Genomic DNA, 21,493 nt, shown 5'->3' on the forward strand with positions numbered 1-21,493 from the left:
AGAACGCACTACGTTGTAGACATTCTTCTTTTTAAAGGTACCTGCGAGACATCGATCGGTACAGGTATTTGATAACATGTTTTCAAAAATTCGTTAAAGGGACAGCAGAGAATTATTGTAAAATTAAATTGAGGAAATATCATTAGGAACTGTTATCGAGGTAAGCTTTAATATTCAGTTTAACCGTACACAATTTGATTTTTTTCCGATTCACTGTTTGTGTGTAACTGTATTTTCATGTAAGTTGATTAATAATGCTTATATCCAAGCTTGTTTAATTTCCTAAATTTATGACAAATTACCACCCCATGTTTATCCATGTTTATTTTCAATGGAAATGTAGCGTGTGAAAACGTAGCAAGATTCCCTTTGTCATCGGAAGCAAGTCTTTTAGCTTGCCCAGATGGTCGGGTGGTCTAGCTAGCGCTCTAGCCGCACGCTGCTAAGATATCGGAGTCCACAGACCTTAGGCAGGGTCGGAAGTGAATAACCATATATAGTGAAGTTCCTTGTGATTTTTTCTATTATCCATTTGATTACATAATCACTGTACAAACAATTCATATGTTAGCATTAAGCTATGCCCTTTTGAAAAAAAATAGTAACATATTGTAGAGGGGCCTGTGTTCGCCTGACCTTCATTTATATTTTTATCAGTAAAACGATTTCATTTGTCCTGAGGAAGGGACGGGTAATCCCTAGGACTCATCGCATTGTTCGTGTTGTTGGTCATATCGGTGTTTCTTATACATTGAATGCTTACTCCTCCTAGGCACCTGATCCCACCTCTGATGTGTCCAGAGATCCGTGTTTGCCCAACTATTTATTTTGTATTGCTTGTAGGAGTTATGAGATTGATCACTGTATCGACTCGACACTTTTAGGTTGCGGGTGTTGTTGAATTATATTGGTATTTTGTATCATTGTACATCCATTGCACTATCCCCAACTGCCTGTATGCCTATTTTTATGCTTGCTGTATATTTTGTATAAACTACCCTCTTCCACTTTATTTGTTTGCCATTTTTGGTGCATATATCTTTGTATATTGACTCGTATTTGTTGGTTGAACGCCTTAATTTGATTTATTCAATGCCTAATAAAAATGAACATGAAACTTATTTTCATTAGTTTCGGTCTTGAGTATCGACATTGTTTATCTAAATCGTACCTTAATGAATCCATTCTTGTATCTCCGTCTTTTAAAAACAGCAATTTAAGCACCACTCATAAAATTTCATTTCCGCCATGAATTTTCAAATCTTATTGCATTATTCCGGATTTATATATTCCTAAAGAAGTGTTTATTCAAATATAATTTTGTGGTTAATATAATTCAACGTACATCTATATCATCTCACGGTGGGTTTTATCGGTCGAAAATGGATGCTTACTCCTCCTAGGCAGCTGACCCCACCTCTGGTATATCCAAGGGTCTGTGTTTGTCCAACTCCTATTGTGTATTCCTTAGAGGAGTTATGGTATTGATCACTGTTCATTATCTTTCACAATTTTCATTGGTTTACTGTTACAGGGTTGGAAATTGAGGAAGAGTGATATCAAAGTATTGTGGGATTGGCAAGATTGGTAGTCTCACAGACAGAGATCAAAATATTCTCTACACCAGAGAAAATATGGCATCAAACGAAGAGAAACATAACGAAGCTTCGCCGTCAAAATCTAAGGTATGTTTTTCCTCGATGATACTTAATAAATGAAAACTCGGTAATGAAGAAATATATGTAACAATACCATGTCCCATGTTCTAAAGTTCAGTTAAAGTTTGAAATATGTAATGATCAGGATTGGACATTTGGAATTAGTGAAGCTATGCTTCAGTAGATAATTCGCACCATAAGAAATAATACTGGGTTGAAGTTCAACTTCATTATATTACTTGTAACTTAACGACAAGAAACGACCTGCCTAAACATATGAAACATGCACCTTTTCACACATTTTAATTGGGAACATCGAACACAGGCATACCCAAGCTACACTCCTTCGAGGTATGTAAATGATGATTGATACTGATATCAAATCATATTTGTTTTATGCTCGTTAACACTAAAAGTTTGATATATATATTATTCTACTTTTCGGTCAATGCAGAAATTACATGAAGCTACAAGTACATTTTACAAGTACACATCTCAAGCATCAAACAGCAATATCTTGAAAAGATATCATAGTCTTTGTTTATTCCTCTTCAGTATTACAATTATAAACATCATGCTCTGCATAAGTCAATATCCAATGAACTTCTTGAATTCTGCAAAATGATACTTTAATTCAATCTTGTTTTGAATAATGATCATCCTTTTTATCTAGACGTGTGACGTATGCGGATTGAAGGTGAGTAATATACTGCAATACATATAACATCATATTTCCATATAAAGGAAAGTAAATGAAAACTTTGATAAAAGCCACTAATCTACAACCCATAATGTAGTATACACGATTTTTACATGTAGTTTCTTTTTATATACATGTATATAGCAACTAAATTTTAATTGTTTATACAGGCATTTTGCAGAAGTCCATGCGGTCATTATTATTGCTACAGTTGTCTGCATCTCCAAAAGGGAGATAAATGTTGTCTTGTGGAAAGTTGTCACTTCGACTTCCGAGATGAGTATGACGAAATGTATCAGTATACCCTCAGAACAGCAGTAAGATCATCATTATATCAGCATTGTAAAAAACTAATATGGTTGTTTCATCAATGGGATGTTTCTGGAGTGATGGGGAAAGACAACCCATAATGTAATATACATGTAATTTCCTACTATTAAAGCTACTAAAGTTTGACTGTTTTATACAGGCATTTTGCATTGCCAAATTATCAAATGTATCTTTACTTTTCAAGTAATACGTATATAAAATGATGATCAATATGTGCATCATATGATCTCAGGCGTAAAACTACATTTGGAGTGGCCGATCGAGAGAGTGAAGTGATAAGTGATATTTTCAACCGGGTGAAACAAGGTCGATACCGGGACTGTGTCCAACATACGATGTTTTTCATCGTCACTGATTATTTCTTCGTCAACCACATGACATTAGAAGTGAAATACACCGATCATGTGGATACAATCTTAAAAGTGGAGGCCCATGATAAGGTAGTTGGAATGATAACAAAGCCTCACCACCAAATTTCTTGGCGCCTTGCACATGGCAAGGTTCTTTACACTTCACCTAAAGATAAAACAATATACATGTACTAAGAAATAAATAGACATTAGGAGAATAAATCCATTATGATTATTTTCATTTCATCTTGATGTTTAGATTTAATACCCACTTGTTTTATCATAGTGACAAGATGGTGAAGAAAATTTAGGATTTAAAGAATTTTCCTCTACCTTATCCGTTTCAATTCATTTCCATAATCACGTCTGAAGATTTTATCTTTGCTTTGCTGTTTGCATTCGACATTCCATATGTTGATTCATAAAGATGAGGAAAAAATTGATATAAAATATTTAAAGTATATATATATGAGAAAATGAAGTTAACAGTGATAAATCTCATAAATCTTAAAGGGAATGCAATATTCAGAGTAGGAGAAGCATGAACCCATGGACCCGCTGGATGTGACATCATATAGGTATCCCCTATTGATTTCTCACATTCGCAATGAGGCCTTTATCAAAGTACTCTACATTCGACTACACTTAAAAATGTTGTTTGAAAACGTACATTTATAGACTTTGAAATCAGTGATAAAAAGTTAATATAACGTGCATAGTTGAATTTCATTAATCTGATGAAAAACAAATTTACGAGTAAGGCAAACCCTGACCCCTGGACACTTAGGAGGAGTAATTATCCCTTGATCACCGATCACACCTGCTTGACCCCTACATCTTGATCAGGAGAATGGAGCAATCTGTAGTTAAATCAACCTTTAAAGAACGGTCAAATAATTGATATCAAACATGTCAGACAGCATTCGACCTAAATATATCACATATCCGGTAATTATTTGTGCCGTATTTCATATTGACATGGTGATGAAATAAAGCTTACATAACATTCCAGACCGAAGATAAACTCAGAACCCTGCCATATGGTATGAATCCAGACAAAAAATGCTGCGAGGAAATGGTATATATAATTCAACACTTTTCATTTTTTTTTCAACGTGTTCTTAATTGTGAAGACACTGAAATATAATTTTCGATGCCAATTTATGCATGCATTATGTAATGGAATTCAAATACTCCATATTTCAATTCGTTTTCTTTCAGGCACTTGTTCTGTTAATGGACTGTTATCACACGTTATGTTTGTCCTGTGAAGATCGAGAACTCAAGTATGCAGGTGGACCAAACCATTTGATACATCTTAAGTGCAACAAATGTGAGGTTTCATATCTACGAGATTCTGTACACCATTTTAAGCAAACAGATTTAAAAGTACGTAATGCTTTGACTAAAAAATTAACCTGCATTGTTTCTAATTTAAAACATATGTATACTGTTCCCACAGTAATAATTAACACGTGGTTTTAATCAATTCAACAATTCGTATATTTATCATACAAGTGTATAATGTTTATGTTTTCATGCACCTTTCATTTTTGATTGATATGTTTGCAGAGCATTTCAATGATGAAAATTGAATCAAGTCCCAAGTGCAATGGATGTGGAGGAAAAGGGGTAAAACTTTATATTTACTCAAAGAGGTCATGATTTAGTTAATCCAACTGATACACACTACTAGCAGTTAAGCATTTTTAGTTTGATTTTTGTCATCTGTCGTCGCCGTTTTTTTTTTCTACATTAACAAATTATCATATAGACATACATAGCCAATTCCAACCATACTGGGCACCAGGCTTCGTTTGGAAAAAGGTTTTCGGGTTCGCTCGAATGACTTATTTTATTTCGATGGAATATGATTAGAAAATATTTACAATGATAAGAGTAATACACCAACTAAGATTTGAAATTTAATGTCATATTTGAATTTTAAATTTTTACCAGTTTGTATTTACTGGTATGTTTTTTCTTCAACATAGGCTATGGACAGTCACAAAATATTATTGAAGAGATGTGGTCATGTATATTGTATCAAATGCAGCGAAGCAGTGCTTGAGAGTTCAGAAAAAGAAACCAGATGCAAAGTCTGTGATACTATAATTTCAACAGAGTGCTTTAAATACATGACATATATCTTAAAGGGAAAGGATAATGTGGTAAGCTACATTGCACTTGCTTTTTCAACACGCTCGTTGGCACATCTGCCATGTCGCAAGTGACGAATTAACATACGCCATTTTCATGCTTTGTAATAAATCAAAGGTATTTTGGAATGCATCAACATCCATACACTTTATTTCTACCTTCGCAACAGGTGACTTTCACTTGAGATGTAAAAATTACACACACATGAAATCATGGGAAATTACTGTCATGTAGGACAAAATTGACACCGAATTTAAAAAGCATGTGGTAATATCCATATTTCTATAGAATTTACCCTTTTGTTTGTGAAATTGCAAATTTAGTTTTTAAAACATATTCCTAGAAAGATCTGAATACTACAAATGAATTAAAATTCTATTGGACTTCATATCTTATTCTATTTCTAAATGTTATAAAAACATTTTCAAAATAAATGCCATATTCTTTTCTTAGTAACTTCAACTTTCCTTCACATCGATTTCGTCAAATGTGTATTTCCTGACCTTTCTATGAAAATCACATCCGATATATGTAGAAAATTGTCTATTCCCATTGGGTGACACATCTGAATTTGCTATGAAATTAAAGACATGGAAAATCCAGTCTTAAATCTTGTGACTGGACATATTTATCCGAGCACCTGTTATTATTTAATCAGAGTTCGAAATAGTATTCATATCTTAAAATATCTTATTCAACAATTTGTTTTAATTCAATTGGATCTCGGCTAATGCATAACATAATTACCTTTCAGATTGCTTCAGCATTCGTTTTGCAGAATGGAACAGAAGAAAAATGCTGTGCATGTCTTGAATTAAAAGTAAGATGTAACATAAATGAAATAATGCATGCGCTATCAAATAAAAATTCAAGATACTATATAAGCATGCTTATTCCGAAAGCACATTAATTTGAAGAGTTATATTTAAAAATGAAATGACTATAAATGATAAAGGCTCTATTTCCACGTCCGGGTTAAAATTCGTACTCGGTACCCCTTGCTTGTCGTTATTCAATGGGGTGGTCATTCGGATGAAACCGGGAAACCGAGATCCCAGGTCACAACAAGTGTGGCACGATAAAGACCATTCCATGCCGGATGGTCATAAGTGACGAGCTTTACTTCACAGTTTTAAAATTGTATTTTTACAGGTCTGCCCGGTTTCTTTTCAAGAATGTCGCCATTACATCTGTTTCGAATGTGTTGGGAAAAGAAAAGTGGAAAATGGGTTTTTCAACTGCCCCCGTATTGATTGCACAACGCTTCTTCCGAACAAGGGACTAAGAGATGTTTTTACAAGTCAGAAATATATGGTATGACCTATAATCATTAAATAAACATGTTTAATATTTTCATTGGCTCTTTATTTATAGTTGTATGTGAAGAACTTTACATGTAACTGCTGATATTACATTGATAACAAAAAGACACCTTTACAGAAACGTAAATATTATGGGCTACTAAAACCTATCATTGTGCCAAATGCTGTCTGATGTGTTCCATACTGATTGTTATGCCGTTCCTGGCACATTGGTTTTGACTACAGTTAACTCTGTTTACCTGATCAAGATATAGTGCTCACAGCGGGTGTGACCGGTCGACAGGGGGATGCTTAATTCTCCTAGGCACCTGATCCCACCTCTGGTGCGTCCAAGGGTCCGTGTTTGCCCAATTATTTATTTTGTATTGCTTATAGGAATTATGAGACTGATTTCTGTTCGTTATTTTCACCTTTCATTCATTTGAATGTGTATTACTACATCAAACAATCTACTGGAAAACAGTATCTTTGAAACATACACCAAAAGTTTCTTTACGTGATCATATAGGTGAACATCATATACGTTGCAGGAAAGAGCTCGTTCTGCGTATAGTCAGTTTTTAAATCGAGGTAAGCTACTGACAAAAAAAGTTGATGTTACAGGGGTTTCAACAGTGTCGATTGAAGTCAGCATTCGCAAATTATATGGTTGTTATAACGATCTAGTTCGTCAATACAACCTATCATTGAGCCACATGCTGTCTGTCGTGTTTTATACCGATTGTTAAGCCGTTCGTGGCACACTGATTTTGACTGCGGATAACTCCGTTTACCTGATGAGGATATATGGCTCACGGCGGGTGTGACCGGTCGACACGGGATGCTTACTCCTCCTAAGTACCTGATCCCACCTCTGGTGTGTCCAGGGGTTCGTGTTTGCCCAACTATCTATTTTGTCTTGCTTGTAGGAGGTATGAGATTGATCACTGTTCGTTATTTTCACCATTCATGTACCATGTCCTTGCTACAATTGACTAGTGTGTGCATATATAGTTTTTACTGGTTGTCAATAAGGAATTTAGTTAAGTCGAACAATCTTTAGAGATAAGCTGTATGAAGATGATCTATTTTAAAGATAATACCCATAGACCCCGGGGGATTGAACAACGAAGGATTGTGTTGTTATAGGAATGCATTGTTTCAGGTAATTATTTTTAATGATGTGCATAAATGATGATATTGAACATATTATTCACATTCATATATGCATATATTATGAACTACATGATCATGTTTCTTGTCTTCAATTTGGAAAAGGTTCTTGCACAGACACCTCTACCGGAACTTTGTCCCAGGGAAATGGTTGATGTAAGTGAACCAAAAATTATATCACCTTACTTAGTATTGCCCAGCACTATATGATTATATTATATTCTGTACGTAAATTTCTATCAATTTCATGTGTTTTAAAGAGAAGGGGAATGACATGTAGAGGAGCGTCAACAGTCCACTACCTGATCCGTAACTTTACTCTTATAGATATGAAAAATAGTTCCATTAACATTGTGTAGATTGAGAAATTAACACTATGGTTTTAATTTTATAATTTTCACGACCCCCCCCCCCCCCGAAATTAAGCCCATAGGGAATAATATATCAAAATTATGTTAACGCTTTCGTAATCGAAACTTTAAAAGTAGATTTCCTATAACACGAAATAAAAACCAACGCGACTATACCGTTGTAACAAATCGTGAAATTTTAGCATTGTGGGGATAATACAATTTACAGTGACTTGCACTTAAATGAAAGTTAGTGCTGGACTAGTATACATGTAAATGCATCCAAATGGTAAACGAACAATATCCCTTACCGCTCAACCCCCATTTAGTTCCTAAAAAGTACAGATTGTCATTTTTGATTGCTACACTTTAATATTAAAAGTGTATATTTTCCCTTATATGAAATATGCTGGATTTTCTTCACGACGTCTAAAGTGGTATGGACAAGAATATAATGGACAAGTTCACGAATCGTCTGTTTTGTACTTTTAATTAATGGTCTTTACGGGACAGAATAAACCTCAGACAAGCAAAGATAAAAATTGCAAACAACTTAGATATCACTAATTTACATTAGGCGCAGACAAATTCCACAAAACTGTCATTGTTTACCACCAAACTGAATTCACGCAGAAAAATAAACTGTCACAATTCTGACGGCAAGTCCAATGCCCAGTAGTGTTTTTCTTTGGGGTGCTTATTACCGTAAATATCAGGCTATTTATTATAAAAAGTTATAGAGAATTCCTTTTTCTACAAGGATGCAGTGCAGGGACAGGCATATCATCATCTCTATTTATATTTGACGTTCTCCTGCATCTGCGTGTCACTAATTCTTTTGATGAAAATATTCAATTTTACATGCATGTATCGGGCTCGGTATTTCATCAGAAGTCACATGTGGTGGAATCGCACACAGTGAAATGGAGCAAGAACAAGTGCCTTAACTTTCTAATTGAAATTGATTTGTTCTATGAAATACATAATATAAATAAATCAAACTGTGACTCTAGGCTTGGTTTTAATGTTTAAAATGAATGTATCCTAAAGAATAGTACAGCAATATTCTTATATGAAAATAATTTACATTCATTCCTATATGAAAAAGTGAAGATAACGAACAATGTTTAATCTCATAACTCCTATAAGGAATTCAAATTTAAGAGTAGGAAGAGTTCATCAGGGTCAGTTTATCTAAAATTCCAAATATATCCAGTATCAGAGCCTTATGCATGGTTTACATTCAATATGGCATATGGAGGCAATAATATCAAAAGAGGGTTAGATGTATTGTCTTTAACGTCACTCGAGATTGAAAATTTTCACTCATATTAAGACACATTGCAGGTGAAAGGCAGCAGGAACTAGACCTATGCTCGGTCCTTACGGCCTTTGAACAGGGGGGGATTTTTATCGTTCCACACCTGGAGTGACACGGGGTAGCAGTTTTTACGGTCTCATCCGAGGGACCACCCAAACGAATCACCTCAAATGACAAGCAAGGGGTGATGATTGCTTATTGTAACCCAGATCCCTACGGGACGTCAAAAGAGGAGAGTAGGATTCCCTAGCTTCGGGTGGTAACGGATAAGCGGTAACGTAAATACCTTGCAATAGTTACATTAACAATTACGGTATCAATTATGTACATAGGATATTGATAAAACCTGACGTATGATGTTCCTAGGACACTGGGGAGGGGCTGAAATAAAAAGTGGAAATCATTATGTATCCTCACACCAAAATTTCCATTTCTCTTGTAAGTATAAACAGTATAGGGCAAATATATGTTGCTAGTATGTTTGCTGAGCACAATGGTTAAAAGATACATCATGAATTATTTAACTCCATAACTTATATAACTCTGTTTACTTGATCAAGATATACGGCTCCTGACGGGTGTGCCCGCTCGACAGGGGATGCTTACTCCTCCTAGGCACCTGATCCCACCTCTGGTGTGTCCAGGGGTCCGTATTTGCTCAACTGTCTTTTTTGTATTGCTTATAGGAGTTATGAGATTGACCACTGTTCGTTATCTTCACCTTTCATTCATTTGAATATGTATTACTACATCAAACATTCTACTGGAAAACATTGACAAGATTGACGTTCGGTTGCGAGGACGCGTTAAATACAATTAGCTTTCTATTGAATTATGAAAAACATCATTCTAGAAATAGAACGTCCAGAATAGTGTCTTGTTACGCACGTTAATCAATTACAAACGAGAGCAGAAAATGCAATACTGTAAATCTTTAACCTGTAAAGGAAAATGTACGTTTATCAAACGTCCAGTTGTTCAAATTACTTCTGTTATATATTAGCAATTGCATAAATTAGCATACATGTGCTTATTTCAGGAACCGAAATGGTTACGATCTCTTTTGAAAATACTGGAAGAAATTAGAGAACTAAAAGTTTGTCCTCAGATATATTTAGATGACTTCTCTAGATGTTACCATGAGACGTAAGACACCCTCTCTTTCTCTCTCCTCTCTCTTTCTCTATTTTTTTTTAATTACCTTATGTGCGAAAACACAAATTTTACTATGATAGAAATGAAAGAGATTATTTTTTTTACCATATGATAGTGACGGAAATTTTCCTCCATGTACTGTGAATGACAGTCTGTCATTGTTCCTGAGTTTGATGAACAACATAAAAGAGGCTGGGTCTAGAAAATGTGGATATGAAGGTCGGATATAAGGACAGATCGTAATTGATTGTATGCCGTGCATTATTTCAACATGATTAATAAACTTTTAGTGATCGAAATATATTTCAGAATTATGATTTTATGTACATACTTAATGTGTACATGTATTTTCTGATTTTGAATATTGCATACGTAGTATTATATTCTTATTATAGAATAGCATGTTTATGAATTATGATGTGTTCATTTGATTGGAATTAGGACGTCATAAAGGTGACATTTAGCAGCCATTTCTGTAATTTGACATAACAAATTGTTTTTTTTCTACTTTTTTTTTCATATAGTAAACATCGACCCCATGCTTCAACAAACTTAAACAAGCAAATGTATACCATAGGTTTTTTTCAGTTAATGTATGTCCAAAGTTGTGTTCTGTTTTTGGAAAGAAAAATATTCACAAAAATAAGCTTGCCATTTAAAATTTAGAAGAATTGATGACCTTTTAGATTTCAAAACTTATTTCACAAGAAACTGAAATACTTTTGAAGAAGTGTTTCATTATTATAATGCATAGGAGTATTTATCATCTACAGTAAAACTGGCATTTATAAATTAAATCAAACACAAGCTAGGGGGCATTCATTTGAAATAACAATCAATTAAATCATCTATAAGATCAATTCGTAGAGTCTCGTAAGGGCAACTAGTCTCGTAAGTTGCTAAAGTATTATCCTTAGTGCATATACTCGTATTCTGCAACCAATTTGAAATAAATGATATTAAAAAAAATAAATGTACGACATTCAAACAAACAAAAATATTAGATTTTTTGTTTATCCTCCCAAACCCCAGTCACTTGCTTCACACTTAATCTACCAATGAAGTCATTTTTTGTGAGACAAACTATTTTAGAAAGACCTTTTACCAACAGAACCTAATAACTATTTTATTACAGATGCAGCTAAGATATTCCAGGGTATTATGTGGAGCCAATTTTTCTGCCAAAGATGTGAAAAGGTAGTCTAGTATTTATGTATTTTAATGAAATATACAAATATGGATTAAACCAGAAATAGCTGTGGTTACTTTTAGAGGTACATTTGAATGAAACAAAAGTGTAACCTTTAAAGTGGACATTGATTTGGCAATATAGAATGCAACAAATATTTTCAGACTTAGTCTTGTTTTAAAAATCGAAATTAGTAATTTTATAGATATTGTTGCTACGGCACTTCTAGTAATTTTCAATTAGGAACATTTTCATTTTAAAATGCCATTTCAATTCTGGTATTTATTTACAGACGTAATGATTTGAAAAGGCTATTTTCTATTAATTTGTCAAGTTTAAGAACTTATAGCAAGCTCTAATAACTAAGGCGAGCGAAAAAGTAAGTCATAAAGCTGTATAAAGTATAGGCGTCTAGGTTTTTTTTTACCAATACCAGACGTCCCTCATGGAAATGGCAGACATCTCGCAAAGTACCACATTGGTATAATACTGTGAATTTGCATGGGTTATCATCCTAGTATTGTGGTTCCCTAGCTCCAAAAGACAATGCACTATTAGAAACTGTGCATGTAATGTTGACGAAAGGCAGGTTAGGACGAGGTTAGACGTCTATCTATATTTCATCTACAGAAATGCATATCTAAGGTTTTAAATCGAATCTTATTCGAATTAGCATTATATTGAAATGCAGCTTTTGTCTGCAGGCAGTGCTGTTCACATGGTTTTAAAAACTTGAAAGGTATGCTAGAGGACTTGACGGATATGATAGGGCATTTGTATCACACAGTTACTGACTCTTGAAGATTGAGAGTCGAAATAAGGGACCCGAAGTAGAGGCATTCTAGAGTCCACAACAAGTTTTTAAAAAAGCAAATCACATAATGGATGATCAGGCAAACTGTTTTAATATTCAGGTGACAGTTAGCAGTTTGGTGCCGCTCTAAAACTTCATAAATATACTAGTAATTGAAACACACATATGGTTTTCTATGGCTATTGTTACTGTTTACAGTGGTATGATACATCCAATAGCTTATTCATGCAAGGTCAAATCATATCAGTTGAGTGCAAACTAGAAGAACAAAAAAAAATCTTAATCTACATAGATTGATTGATTGACTGAAATAGTCAATTCATGCTTATGCTAGCATTTCTATTAATAAAAATATTGTAATCAACAGTCTGAACATGATGGAGCTAGTGTCTTCTTCAACCTTACATTTCCTATGATAGACTCGAATGATGAAATGAAGGTAAGTATTATCAAATTCATCAAAATACATATACAGTTAGCTTGAAAATGAATTGTTTAATCATGTTTCACGTTTCTAAGTTTAAATATTAAGGAAGTGTGTTGAGATTTGGTTTGGGTTTAGTTTATGGCTATTTTATTTTGAACCGTCTGCCCTTTCTATTTGCAAATAATTCAACCATAAATAGGAAAATTAAAAACCTTAAAATTAGAACTGCTTATATTCTATTCTAACCAAAACTAAAATAATATACAATAAACCACATGGTTAGGTTTTTTGGTTTGGATATGAAAGTGGATCTTGACCAACATTGCAGACTACTGACCAGTCAGATGTACTGATTGTGATATCCTACTACTCCGAAAAAAAAATAGAATAAGTTAAGATTACCTTACTTCTCGTAAGAGTATCAATATTTGTTTTTGTTTTGCTGTTTTCCGCCACACTCAACACTTTCAGTTATCTGGTGGCGCCCAGTTTTTATTGATGGAAGAAAGGACCCAGATACAATGTACCTGGGATAAGACCACCGTCCTTCCGAAAGTAAACTGGGAAACTTTCTCACTTACCGGCGCGAGCGGGATTCCAATTTGGGATTTCCATTTCTGTCCCTGCCAGGGGTTAAACGTATGCCCTGTGGAATCATTTTTGCTGGCATCGTGTAATCAGCAATCGAAACCGCTCGGCCATCTATGCGAGTAAACAACTTGCTTTCGATGACAAAGGAATTCTCACTTAGCTGTCACTCACTACATGATCATTGAGAATTAACTGTATCCCATTTCCTTTAAATTGTCCACCATCATTTGTGATATTTTCATTGCAGGATCTCAGATTTAATGAAGTGTTCAAGTCTCTATTCGCAAAGGAGAGCGTCGAACTTGTTTGTGAGCAATGTAAAGGTATACTGTAATGCCATAAGTAGATATTGGAAGCGTTCATACATTCATTATAAGTTTATTAAAATATTGAAATTTTGGACAAGGACTCCAACATTGTTGAATTCGAAAGTGCCTTCTGCATGATTGCATTATATACTTTGCAAATAAGTCTAATCCGACTCTGCAGGCATGTCGAATTCGAGTCGTTACATTTATATTGATTGCGTAAAAGAAGATATGAGTGTAAGCATTGACATTTGCAACATACTGTTATGCAATTAGTACAATTACATGTTGTTATACATACAAAATATATTGTTATGTGTCAGAATAAACTCGAAATGGTGCAGCATAATTTGCTATCAAAGACAATTTAAAAAAATAAAAATTACCAGAATTCATTTACAATTATTGAGAGAAAGTTATAAAAAAAGAGATAAAATTTAGAAATCCATTTCAAAATTAAGGACGATATCTCCCTCATGCATAGCTCTGATCCTTGGACGAATTTGGCTCCAGTTTTTTTTTTTTTTTTTTTTTTTTTGGCACTCTAGTTTTCATTTTAGCTCTTACAAGATCGTTATTATTTCGGATTTCCAAAATTTAGGCTTGAGCATCACTGAAGAGACATTATTTGTCGAAATGCGCATCTGGTGCATCGACATTGGTACCGTATAAATTTTACATTATGACCCATGGGTCGAGGCCTCTGCTGGTGGACTGTTAGTCCCCGAGGGTCTCTACAGCCCAGTAGCTAAGTACTTCGTTACTAGCTTGAAAATACGGATGAATATTTAATTGCTGAGATACAATTTAGAAATTCATTCCAAAATTAAGGATGATATATCCCTCATGCATAGCTTTGATCCTTAGACGAATTTGGCTTCAGTTTTTTTGGCACTCTAGTTTTCATTTTAGCTATTAAAAGATTGCTATTATTTCGGATTTCCAAAATTCCGGCTTGAGCATCACCGAAGAGACATTATTTGTAGTAATGCGCATCTGGTGCATCAAAATAGGTACCGTATAAATTTTACATCATAGCAATAACAAAACACTAACTTGCAATAAGTGTACAATAATAGCATCGGTTGCGGGTTTAAACGCCCAGTTGAATAAAAACAAAACAAAAAATGTCACAAATTGGCTGTTAATTTCAGTCAGAATATTTCTCATAGTTCCCAGAAAATGCGCTAAATCACAAATTCTTAAAGTCTACCAGAGCTTGACAACATAATATTCACAGTGTATTTATTATAAATTTCAAATCTCTGGAAATTTATGCAATCAGTATCACATCATCTTTCAATTGAAGTGATAAACATCGACAACATAAAACACCCAGAATAATCTACTTTACTAGTACCAATTGAGTACAAGTATTAATATGTATTGTGTAGTAACTACATCTATCATGGTAAGATATATATCTAACATGATATCATAAAAAAGTAGTGTAATTCAAATATCCTTTATGTACACGACATTTACCCACCAATGATTAAGAAAATGCAGGATGTAAATCACTTAAACATATTATCAAATATGCGCTGGTAACTATTAGAAGATACATTTATCTGGTGTCAGTTTACACTGTTCCTCTGAACGTCATGTGTAACTTAACTTAATCACTCATTATATGTTATATAGTTCCTTCTTTAAAGCATTAACGATAAAGAACTTTGCATTTGCTTTATGGATTCCATCGATGTCCGTTATGCATTTAAAATTGCAGTCAAGTATTGTCGTTTTAGGGAAGAAATTCAACAACAACAAATAAAAAACGGTCCCTCATACTTCTTGTCATTTTTCGAGAATTCATTATTTTCATTTGGTGCAAAGTTAGGTGATGTAATTTTTCGAAACCTGTATGTAATCAAACTATTCAATGAGACATTTTTAATTAGTTTAAAACATTTGAATATCTATTTTAGTTACATATATTGGCTTTCAGAGAAGACGGCTATGACAAAGATACTGCAAATAAAGGAATTGCCTGATACTCTTGTGATACAGCTTGGAAAAATTCAAATAAAAAAGGTTTAACTATTATTTGTTTCACTTCAAACAAGAGCTCTACTTTGCGATACGTTCTTTTATACTGTACTCATTTCAACTGCGCGTGTATTTGGAAATGCAAGAACTATCTAAATCCGAAACCAAGTTGACTAACAAACACGCAACTATAGTATATGTAACTTCTAGAACTGAATTGATTTTCATGGATGAAAGGTGAAGATAACGAACATTGATCAATCTCATAACTCCTATAAGCAATACAAAATAGAGAGTTGGGCAATCACGGACCCCTGGATACACCAGAGGTGGGATCAGGTACCTAGGAGGAGTAAACATCCCCTCTCGACCGGTCAAACTCGCCATAAGCGAAACATTAATGTGCCAAGAACGGGCTAGCAATCGGTATGAAACATGTCAGACAGCATAGGTTGTTTTGGCAAACCAGATCGTTATAACTAGACATAACATCTGAATGAAGTTAATATTATGTAGAACCAGAGTTTACAATAACTAGTGTTCCTTCAATGAAGTTAATATTATGTAGAACCAAAGTTTACAATAGCTAGTGTTCCTTCAATGAAATTGCTTGAGATGATTATGTATAGGATTATTCTATGCCTTTCGAATATGACATCAGGAGTGGTAAACAACGGTTGAATATAGTATATGTGAATTAGATAATGAATATGAAAATGTAAGGTTAATGAACAGTGATTAATCTCATAGCTTGTTTTAGCTGGTCCACATTGTTAACAGTTTAATCTATTTGTTATTTTAAACATTTTTTCATCTGCATCTTATTACATACTTTATATATATATTGATATTTTTCATTCATTGATATCTTTATTCTTTATTAACTTTAAATTATTCATTAATTCGTAATGCACAGCAACTACACAAAAATGCTAGATACGAGTTAACTTTGATTTTTATTAACGTAATGAGTGAACTCCTTCCACTTGAAATTGATTAAATCTATTATTACTACATTGTGGATCCACCCTTAAGAGGAATAATTCGCTCAACACTTGTCATTGACTAGTAAGCTTAAACCCAAAACCATGTAATTTGAGGGTGTAAATGCGTTTGTAGATTGAGTGTAGCTTTAGTTCTAGATGTATCGATGTTGTTTTGTTAATCTCTGCTAATACCAACCATATTTTATAAACCTTTTTGTGTATCCTGCAGAGGGGACTGGTCGTCCCGAAAATTTGACAATCTGGTTCTTTGTGGCGTTTGTCATTTTGGTGCTTAGTATATAAGGTTTTGAATATTGGACAAATATATCTACAAAGTGTTAAATCATAAAAATTAGAACATTATTTCCTCATGGGATACTTCTTCCCAAGCAACTGATCCAACATGCAAGGTGAAGATAACGAACAGTGATCAATCTCATAACTCCTACAAGCAATACAAAATAGATAGTTGGGCAAACACGGACCCCTGGACACACCAGAGGTGGGATCAGGTGCCTAGGAGGAGTAAGCATCCCCTGTTGACCGGTCACACCCGCCGTGAGCCCCATATCCTGATCAGGTAAACAGAGTTATCCGCAGTCAAAATCAGTGTGCCAAGAACGGCTTAACAATCGGTATGAAACACGTCAGACAGCATTTGACCCAATGCGAGGTTGTATTGACGAACTAGATCGTTATAACGACCATAGAATTTGCGAAATGCTGACTTCAATCGAGACTGTTGAAATCCCTGTACCATCAACTTGTTTGTCAGTAGCTTACCTCGATTTAAAAACTGACTATACCCAGAACAAGCTCTTGCATATCGAATCAGTTGAGATATATAAACACCATATGCAGGTGATAATGGAATATTGCTACATAAATGTGGGAAGTTGACGATGGAGAAGCTGAAATCATCTGGTATATACAGGGAACCGTGTTTTATAAAGTTCTTAGTTTTGTATTTATCATAGGAGTTATGACATTGATCACTGTTCGTAATCCTCACCTTTTCGTCTTTTAGGATGATATCAGATACCATTTTAAATATAAAGGTCTGACTTTAGTTAACGTGGCAGAGGCCAAACAATATGAAATAAGATGTGTCTCATACTTTGCAGATTGATCACTGTTCGTTTTCTTTACCTTCACCTTTATATATCCTAAGTGTAGTAACATTGAATATAAGATACATATAGAAAGTCGCTGTGTATCCCTGTCTGCTTTAGAAATAGTAGTCAGATGAAATGTATATTCAATAATCTATCATATTTTCCAAATATGCTCCAGTGCGAGTGCAATGGATTATATTTGATTGATCTGATCCAGAATTATGACAATTGCAAGGATGGGATAAACAAAAAGTAAGAAGACAATCCCTATCAAACCTTTATACGAAGAAGACGTCTTAATATTGTGTTTATAAGACTGTTTTAAGTATTGCAAACATAATCCATAGCTTAATATTAGTTTCACTCAATCTATGTAAACAAAGGGAAAAGGACATTCATGTAATCGAAAACCGAAATTGAAAACAGAATGATATAGAATACAAGTTGATAGAAGATAAACCCACACTCTACACTATGCGTAATGATTGACAAAGTAAACCTAACCTATACTTTGAATTATATCTATTATATCTACTCTATATTTTTATCTATGTCGGCAAATATTTTACAGATGTCAAGCGAGCAACAATCCTTATCAAAATATTTAGAGTCTACATGCTTTGAGGAATCCTTTGAAGTTCCAAATGATACAACACATAATGCTGTAAGTAAGATTAACAATTCTATATAAATGTATTTGTTCTAATGTAAAACTTATATGGTACCAATTTTGATGCACCAGATGCGCATTTCGACAAATAATGTCTATTCAGTGATGCTCAACTGAAATGTTTGAAATCCGAAATAACTATGAAGTTTTAGAGCTAAATATAGCCAAAAACAGCGTGCCAAAAAAGTGGAGCCAAATTCGTCCAAGGATAAGAGCTATGCATGAGGGAGATAATCCTTAATTTTGAAATGAATTTCTAAATTTTATAACAGCAATTGAATATACATCCGTATTTTCAAGCTAGTAACGAAGTACTTAGTTAATGTTGAATGTGAGCTTGAAACAGATCACGAAATATTTGCATCACTTTGCAATACTTTAAAAGAAATAATTCAAACTATTGTAAAATAATATTTCAATGATATAGGAATGCTAGATGTGTGTGATTTGACAATACTTTTAAACCAGATAACATTGAGGATTTATCACAATTAAGATGAAAAGCTTGCATTCTTAAAAAAGTTGATTGAATTGGAGATCAGTTCAAGGTATTTTGATTTTTATGAAATGGAGAAAAAATATCCGAAGGGCGCAAAGCAGTTAGGAGGCGCAGCAGTATGTAAAAGAATGCGATTATATACTAATTTTTAAATATCTCAGTTGATTTTTTAAGAATTGTGCCTAAATTGCATTATATTGATGCTTCTAAAGCTATATTAGAAAGCGAATATTTATTACGATCATGAGACCTGCGAATCGACACCAATGTATGCTCCTCTTACACTCATTTATCTTTCATCTACAACGTGTCAAACTTCGTTAGAGATAATCAAGGTGTTTTTTTCATCAACATTGTGTTATTTCTTTTAGGAGGAGGGAATTGATCAGTATGAACTCTTTGGTACAATAGTTCATATTGGTGGTTTAGAAGACGGTCATTACTATGCCTTTGTGAAAAAGAAAAATGGAAAGTGGTACAGATGTGCTGATACCACCATATCAGAAGCGAATATTTCCTGTGTAAAGCGTGATTCACCTTACATCCTTTTTTATCGTCGAATTTCAAGTAGTAAATAGTGTATTTTTGGGGTAGAATTCAATGTGAAATATCAATAAATGAAGTAGGAATCTGGAAATGTAATGTGTATAGTGTATTTCATATGTACTGAAAAGATTTACTTTAGAATGTAGTTTTTATGGAGGAGGTGACAATGTGCACTTTTAGATAAAATAACATGCAAGATATAGCTACTTCAGTGCATCCATATATATTCTCTCGGGTATCAATTGTATCAATAACTACCGAGTATATGTATATATGTATTATTGACATACAATTAGTTTGCTTGCATTTATGATGATTATTTTCTTTTGAATTTGACCCATTTTTGATATATGTCGAAATGCACTAAATTTAAGTGCGTCGGATTGAAATATTCTAAACGATAAACACATTGATATACTTTTTTAATCGTATGTTCAAAATTGATGAAAAAATGATACAGGTTATATTGCAAACGGAATGTTCTGATGATTCCACACATGATTTGCATATTAGGGAAACACACAAGGACCACTGAAAATAACATTCAAATGCAACATAATTTATCTGCATTTGCAAGACTTTTACCAAGTGTACTGTCTTAAAAAGCGAATTGTCACTGCTGTTGTATATTGGAAACAATATCCAACGTTTAAATTACATGCAGACGTTGCTGGAATTTATCACCTGACCCATTGCATGCCATATCCCAAAACAGCTTTAAAATAGTTTTCTATTTTTTATATTTATATTTCTGTTCTGATTTGTTTGACTATTGAGCTTTCACACAATTACGAGGGCTGTTAGATATGTAATGTGTATTGTATGATATTTCAAAAGAATTCGACTCGAATAGTGAAATGAACATTGCATATCTTTAAAGTATTCCCCGCGGTTTGAAATACATAATCTAAATCTCTGAATCAATTCCTTAAACGCGTCACGCTACACTGATTAAGGTGGACCTCTGAGGCACCGGCTGATGGCAGAGTCAAAGGCTTGTCGCAACTTGTAACGACAAGATAAAAACGTTTGAAGTTTTGGAAAAAGGAAAAGTCGCATGGGGTTAGATCTGGAGAGTATGGTGGGTATGTCGAGACGGCAACCTTCTCCGACCTCAAAGAATTGCTTCCCAAGCTCAGATGTATGTGATGGAGCATTATCATGACGTAGACAAACATGCCTAAATCCTGACACAGGGCGTCGTTTATGATGATAATTCTTGAGCTTTTGTAGTACAACATCTCGGTAATACCAACCTGTAACACTTTTGCCCTTCCGTACCGGAATTTTCACGGCTATACCATCACATGAGAAGAATGAATGTGTAATGAAGAACCTCCTTTATGCCTATGGTTCTTTTTGCAACTTCAGGCCTTCTAGCGTGTTTAGTTAGCCATATTTTGTTTCCAATTTTTCTTACTGGTTCGAAATAGTGAAGCCATGTTTCGCCACTAGTATCAACGTTTGCAAATCGTCTTTGATTGAATTTCGGAAAGATTTTGAGCAATTGCTTACTGGTTTGTACTTGTACCCGTTGTCGGTCATTTGTCAATATATGCGGTACTCCTATGGCAGAAATAGTTCGTACTATTAAATGAAATACACCCGCGATAGCTATATGCTAACAGCATTAGCAAGATCACGAATTGTGTATCTGCCATCATTTTCAATTATTTCCTGGACCTTTGAGACATTTGCATTGCCTCTTACAGTCACTGATCGGTCATATTTTGCTGCATCTTTGACGGACTCTGTGCCAGTCAGAAATTTCTTTCTCCACCTACGAACTGTCTCATAAGATATCTTATCAGATTCATAAACTTCTCGCAATTCAGTAAAAATCCGCATTACCGAATGACCC

General features: G+C 34.1%; 1 protein-coding gene across 4 annotated transcripts; it reads left to right on the plus strand.

Annotated features, from left to right (window-relative positions):
- Positions 1-19,938, plus strand: LOC125674576 (uncharacterized). Of its 4 annotated transcripts, XR_007370152.2 has the most exons (21): positions 11-160; positions 1,535-1,685; positions 2,332-2,355; positions 2,529-2,675; positions 4,051-4,116; positions 4,260-4,427; positions 4,611-4,670; positions 5,033-5,209; positions 5,953-6,018; positions 6,351-6,512; positions 7,596-7,664; positions 7,778-7,828; positions 10,383-10,489; positions 10,614-10,717; positions 11,634-11,695; positions 12,869-12,940; positions 13,767-13,842; positions 15,776-15,861; positions 18,096-18,169; positions 18,489-18,581; positions 19,458-19,513. XR_007370152.2 is itself a non-coding variant. In XM_048911746.2 (20 exons), the coding sequence occupies exons 2-20, from the start codon at positions 1,635-1,637 to the stop codon at positions 19,662-19,664; spliced, it is 1,848 nt and encodes a 615-aa protein (XP_048767703.2). In that variant the 5' UTR covers positions 1-160; positions 1,535-1,634; the 3' UTR covers positions 19,665-19,938. The 4 variants fall into 4 exon arrangements, 3 of the variants coding, with proteins under 3 accessions (XP_048767703.2, XP_048767704.2, XP_048767706.2); XM_048911746.2 differs by lacking the exon at positions 18,096-18,169 and having other exon boundaries at positions 1-160; positions 19,458-19,938; XM_048911747.2 differs by lacking the exons at positions 13,767-13,842; positions 15,776-15,861; positions 18,096-18,169 and having other exon boundaries at positions 19,458-19,938.
- Positions 19,939-21,493: the final 1,555 nt, after the last annotated feature.

Source organism: Ostrea edulis, chromosome 3 (assembly GCF_947568905.1).
Source record: "Ostrea edulis chromosome 3, xbOstEdul1.1, whole genome shotgun sequence".
Classification (NCBI taxonomy): Eukaryota; Metazoa; Mollusca; class Bivalvia; order Ostreida; family Ostreidae; genus Ostrea; species Ostrea edulis.

Coding starts and splice junctions, on each gene's coding strand:
- LOC125674576 (XM_048911746.2), top strand. CDS start 1,635: ATGGCATCAAACGAAGAGAAACATAACGAAGCTTCGCCGTCAAAATCT. Junction 1,686..2,331: donor CTTCGCCGTCAAAATCTAAG/GTATGTTTTTCC, acceptor CTTTTTATCTAG/ACGTGTGACGTATGCGGATT. Junction 2,676..4,050: donor AGTATACCCTCAGAACAGCA/GTAAGATCATCA, acceptor ATAACATTCCAG/ACCGAAGATAAACTCAGAAC.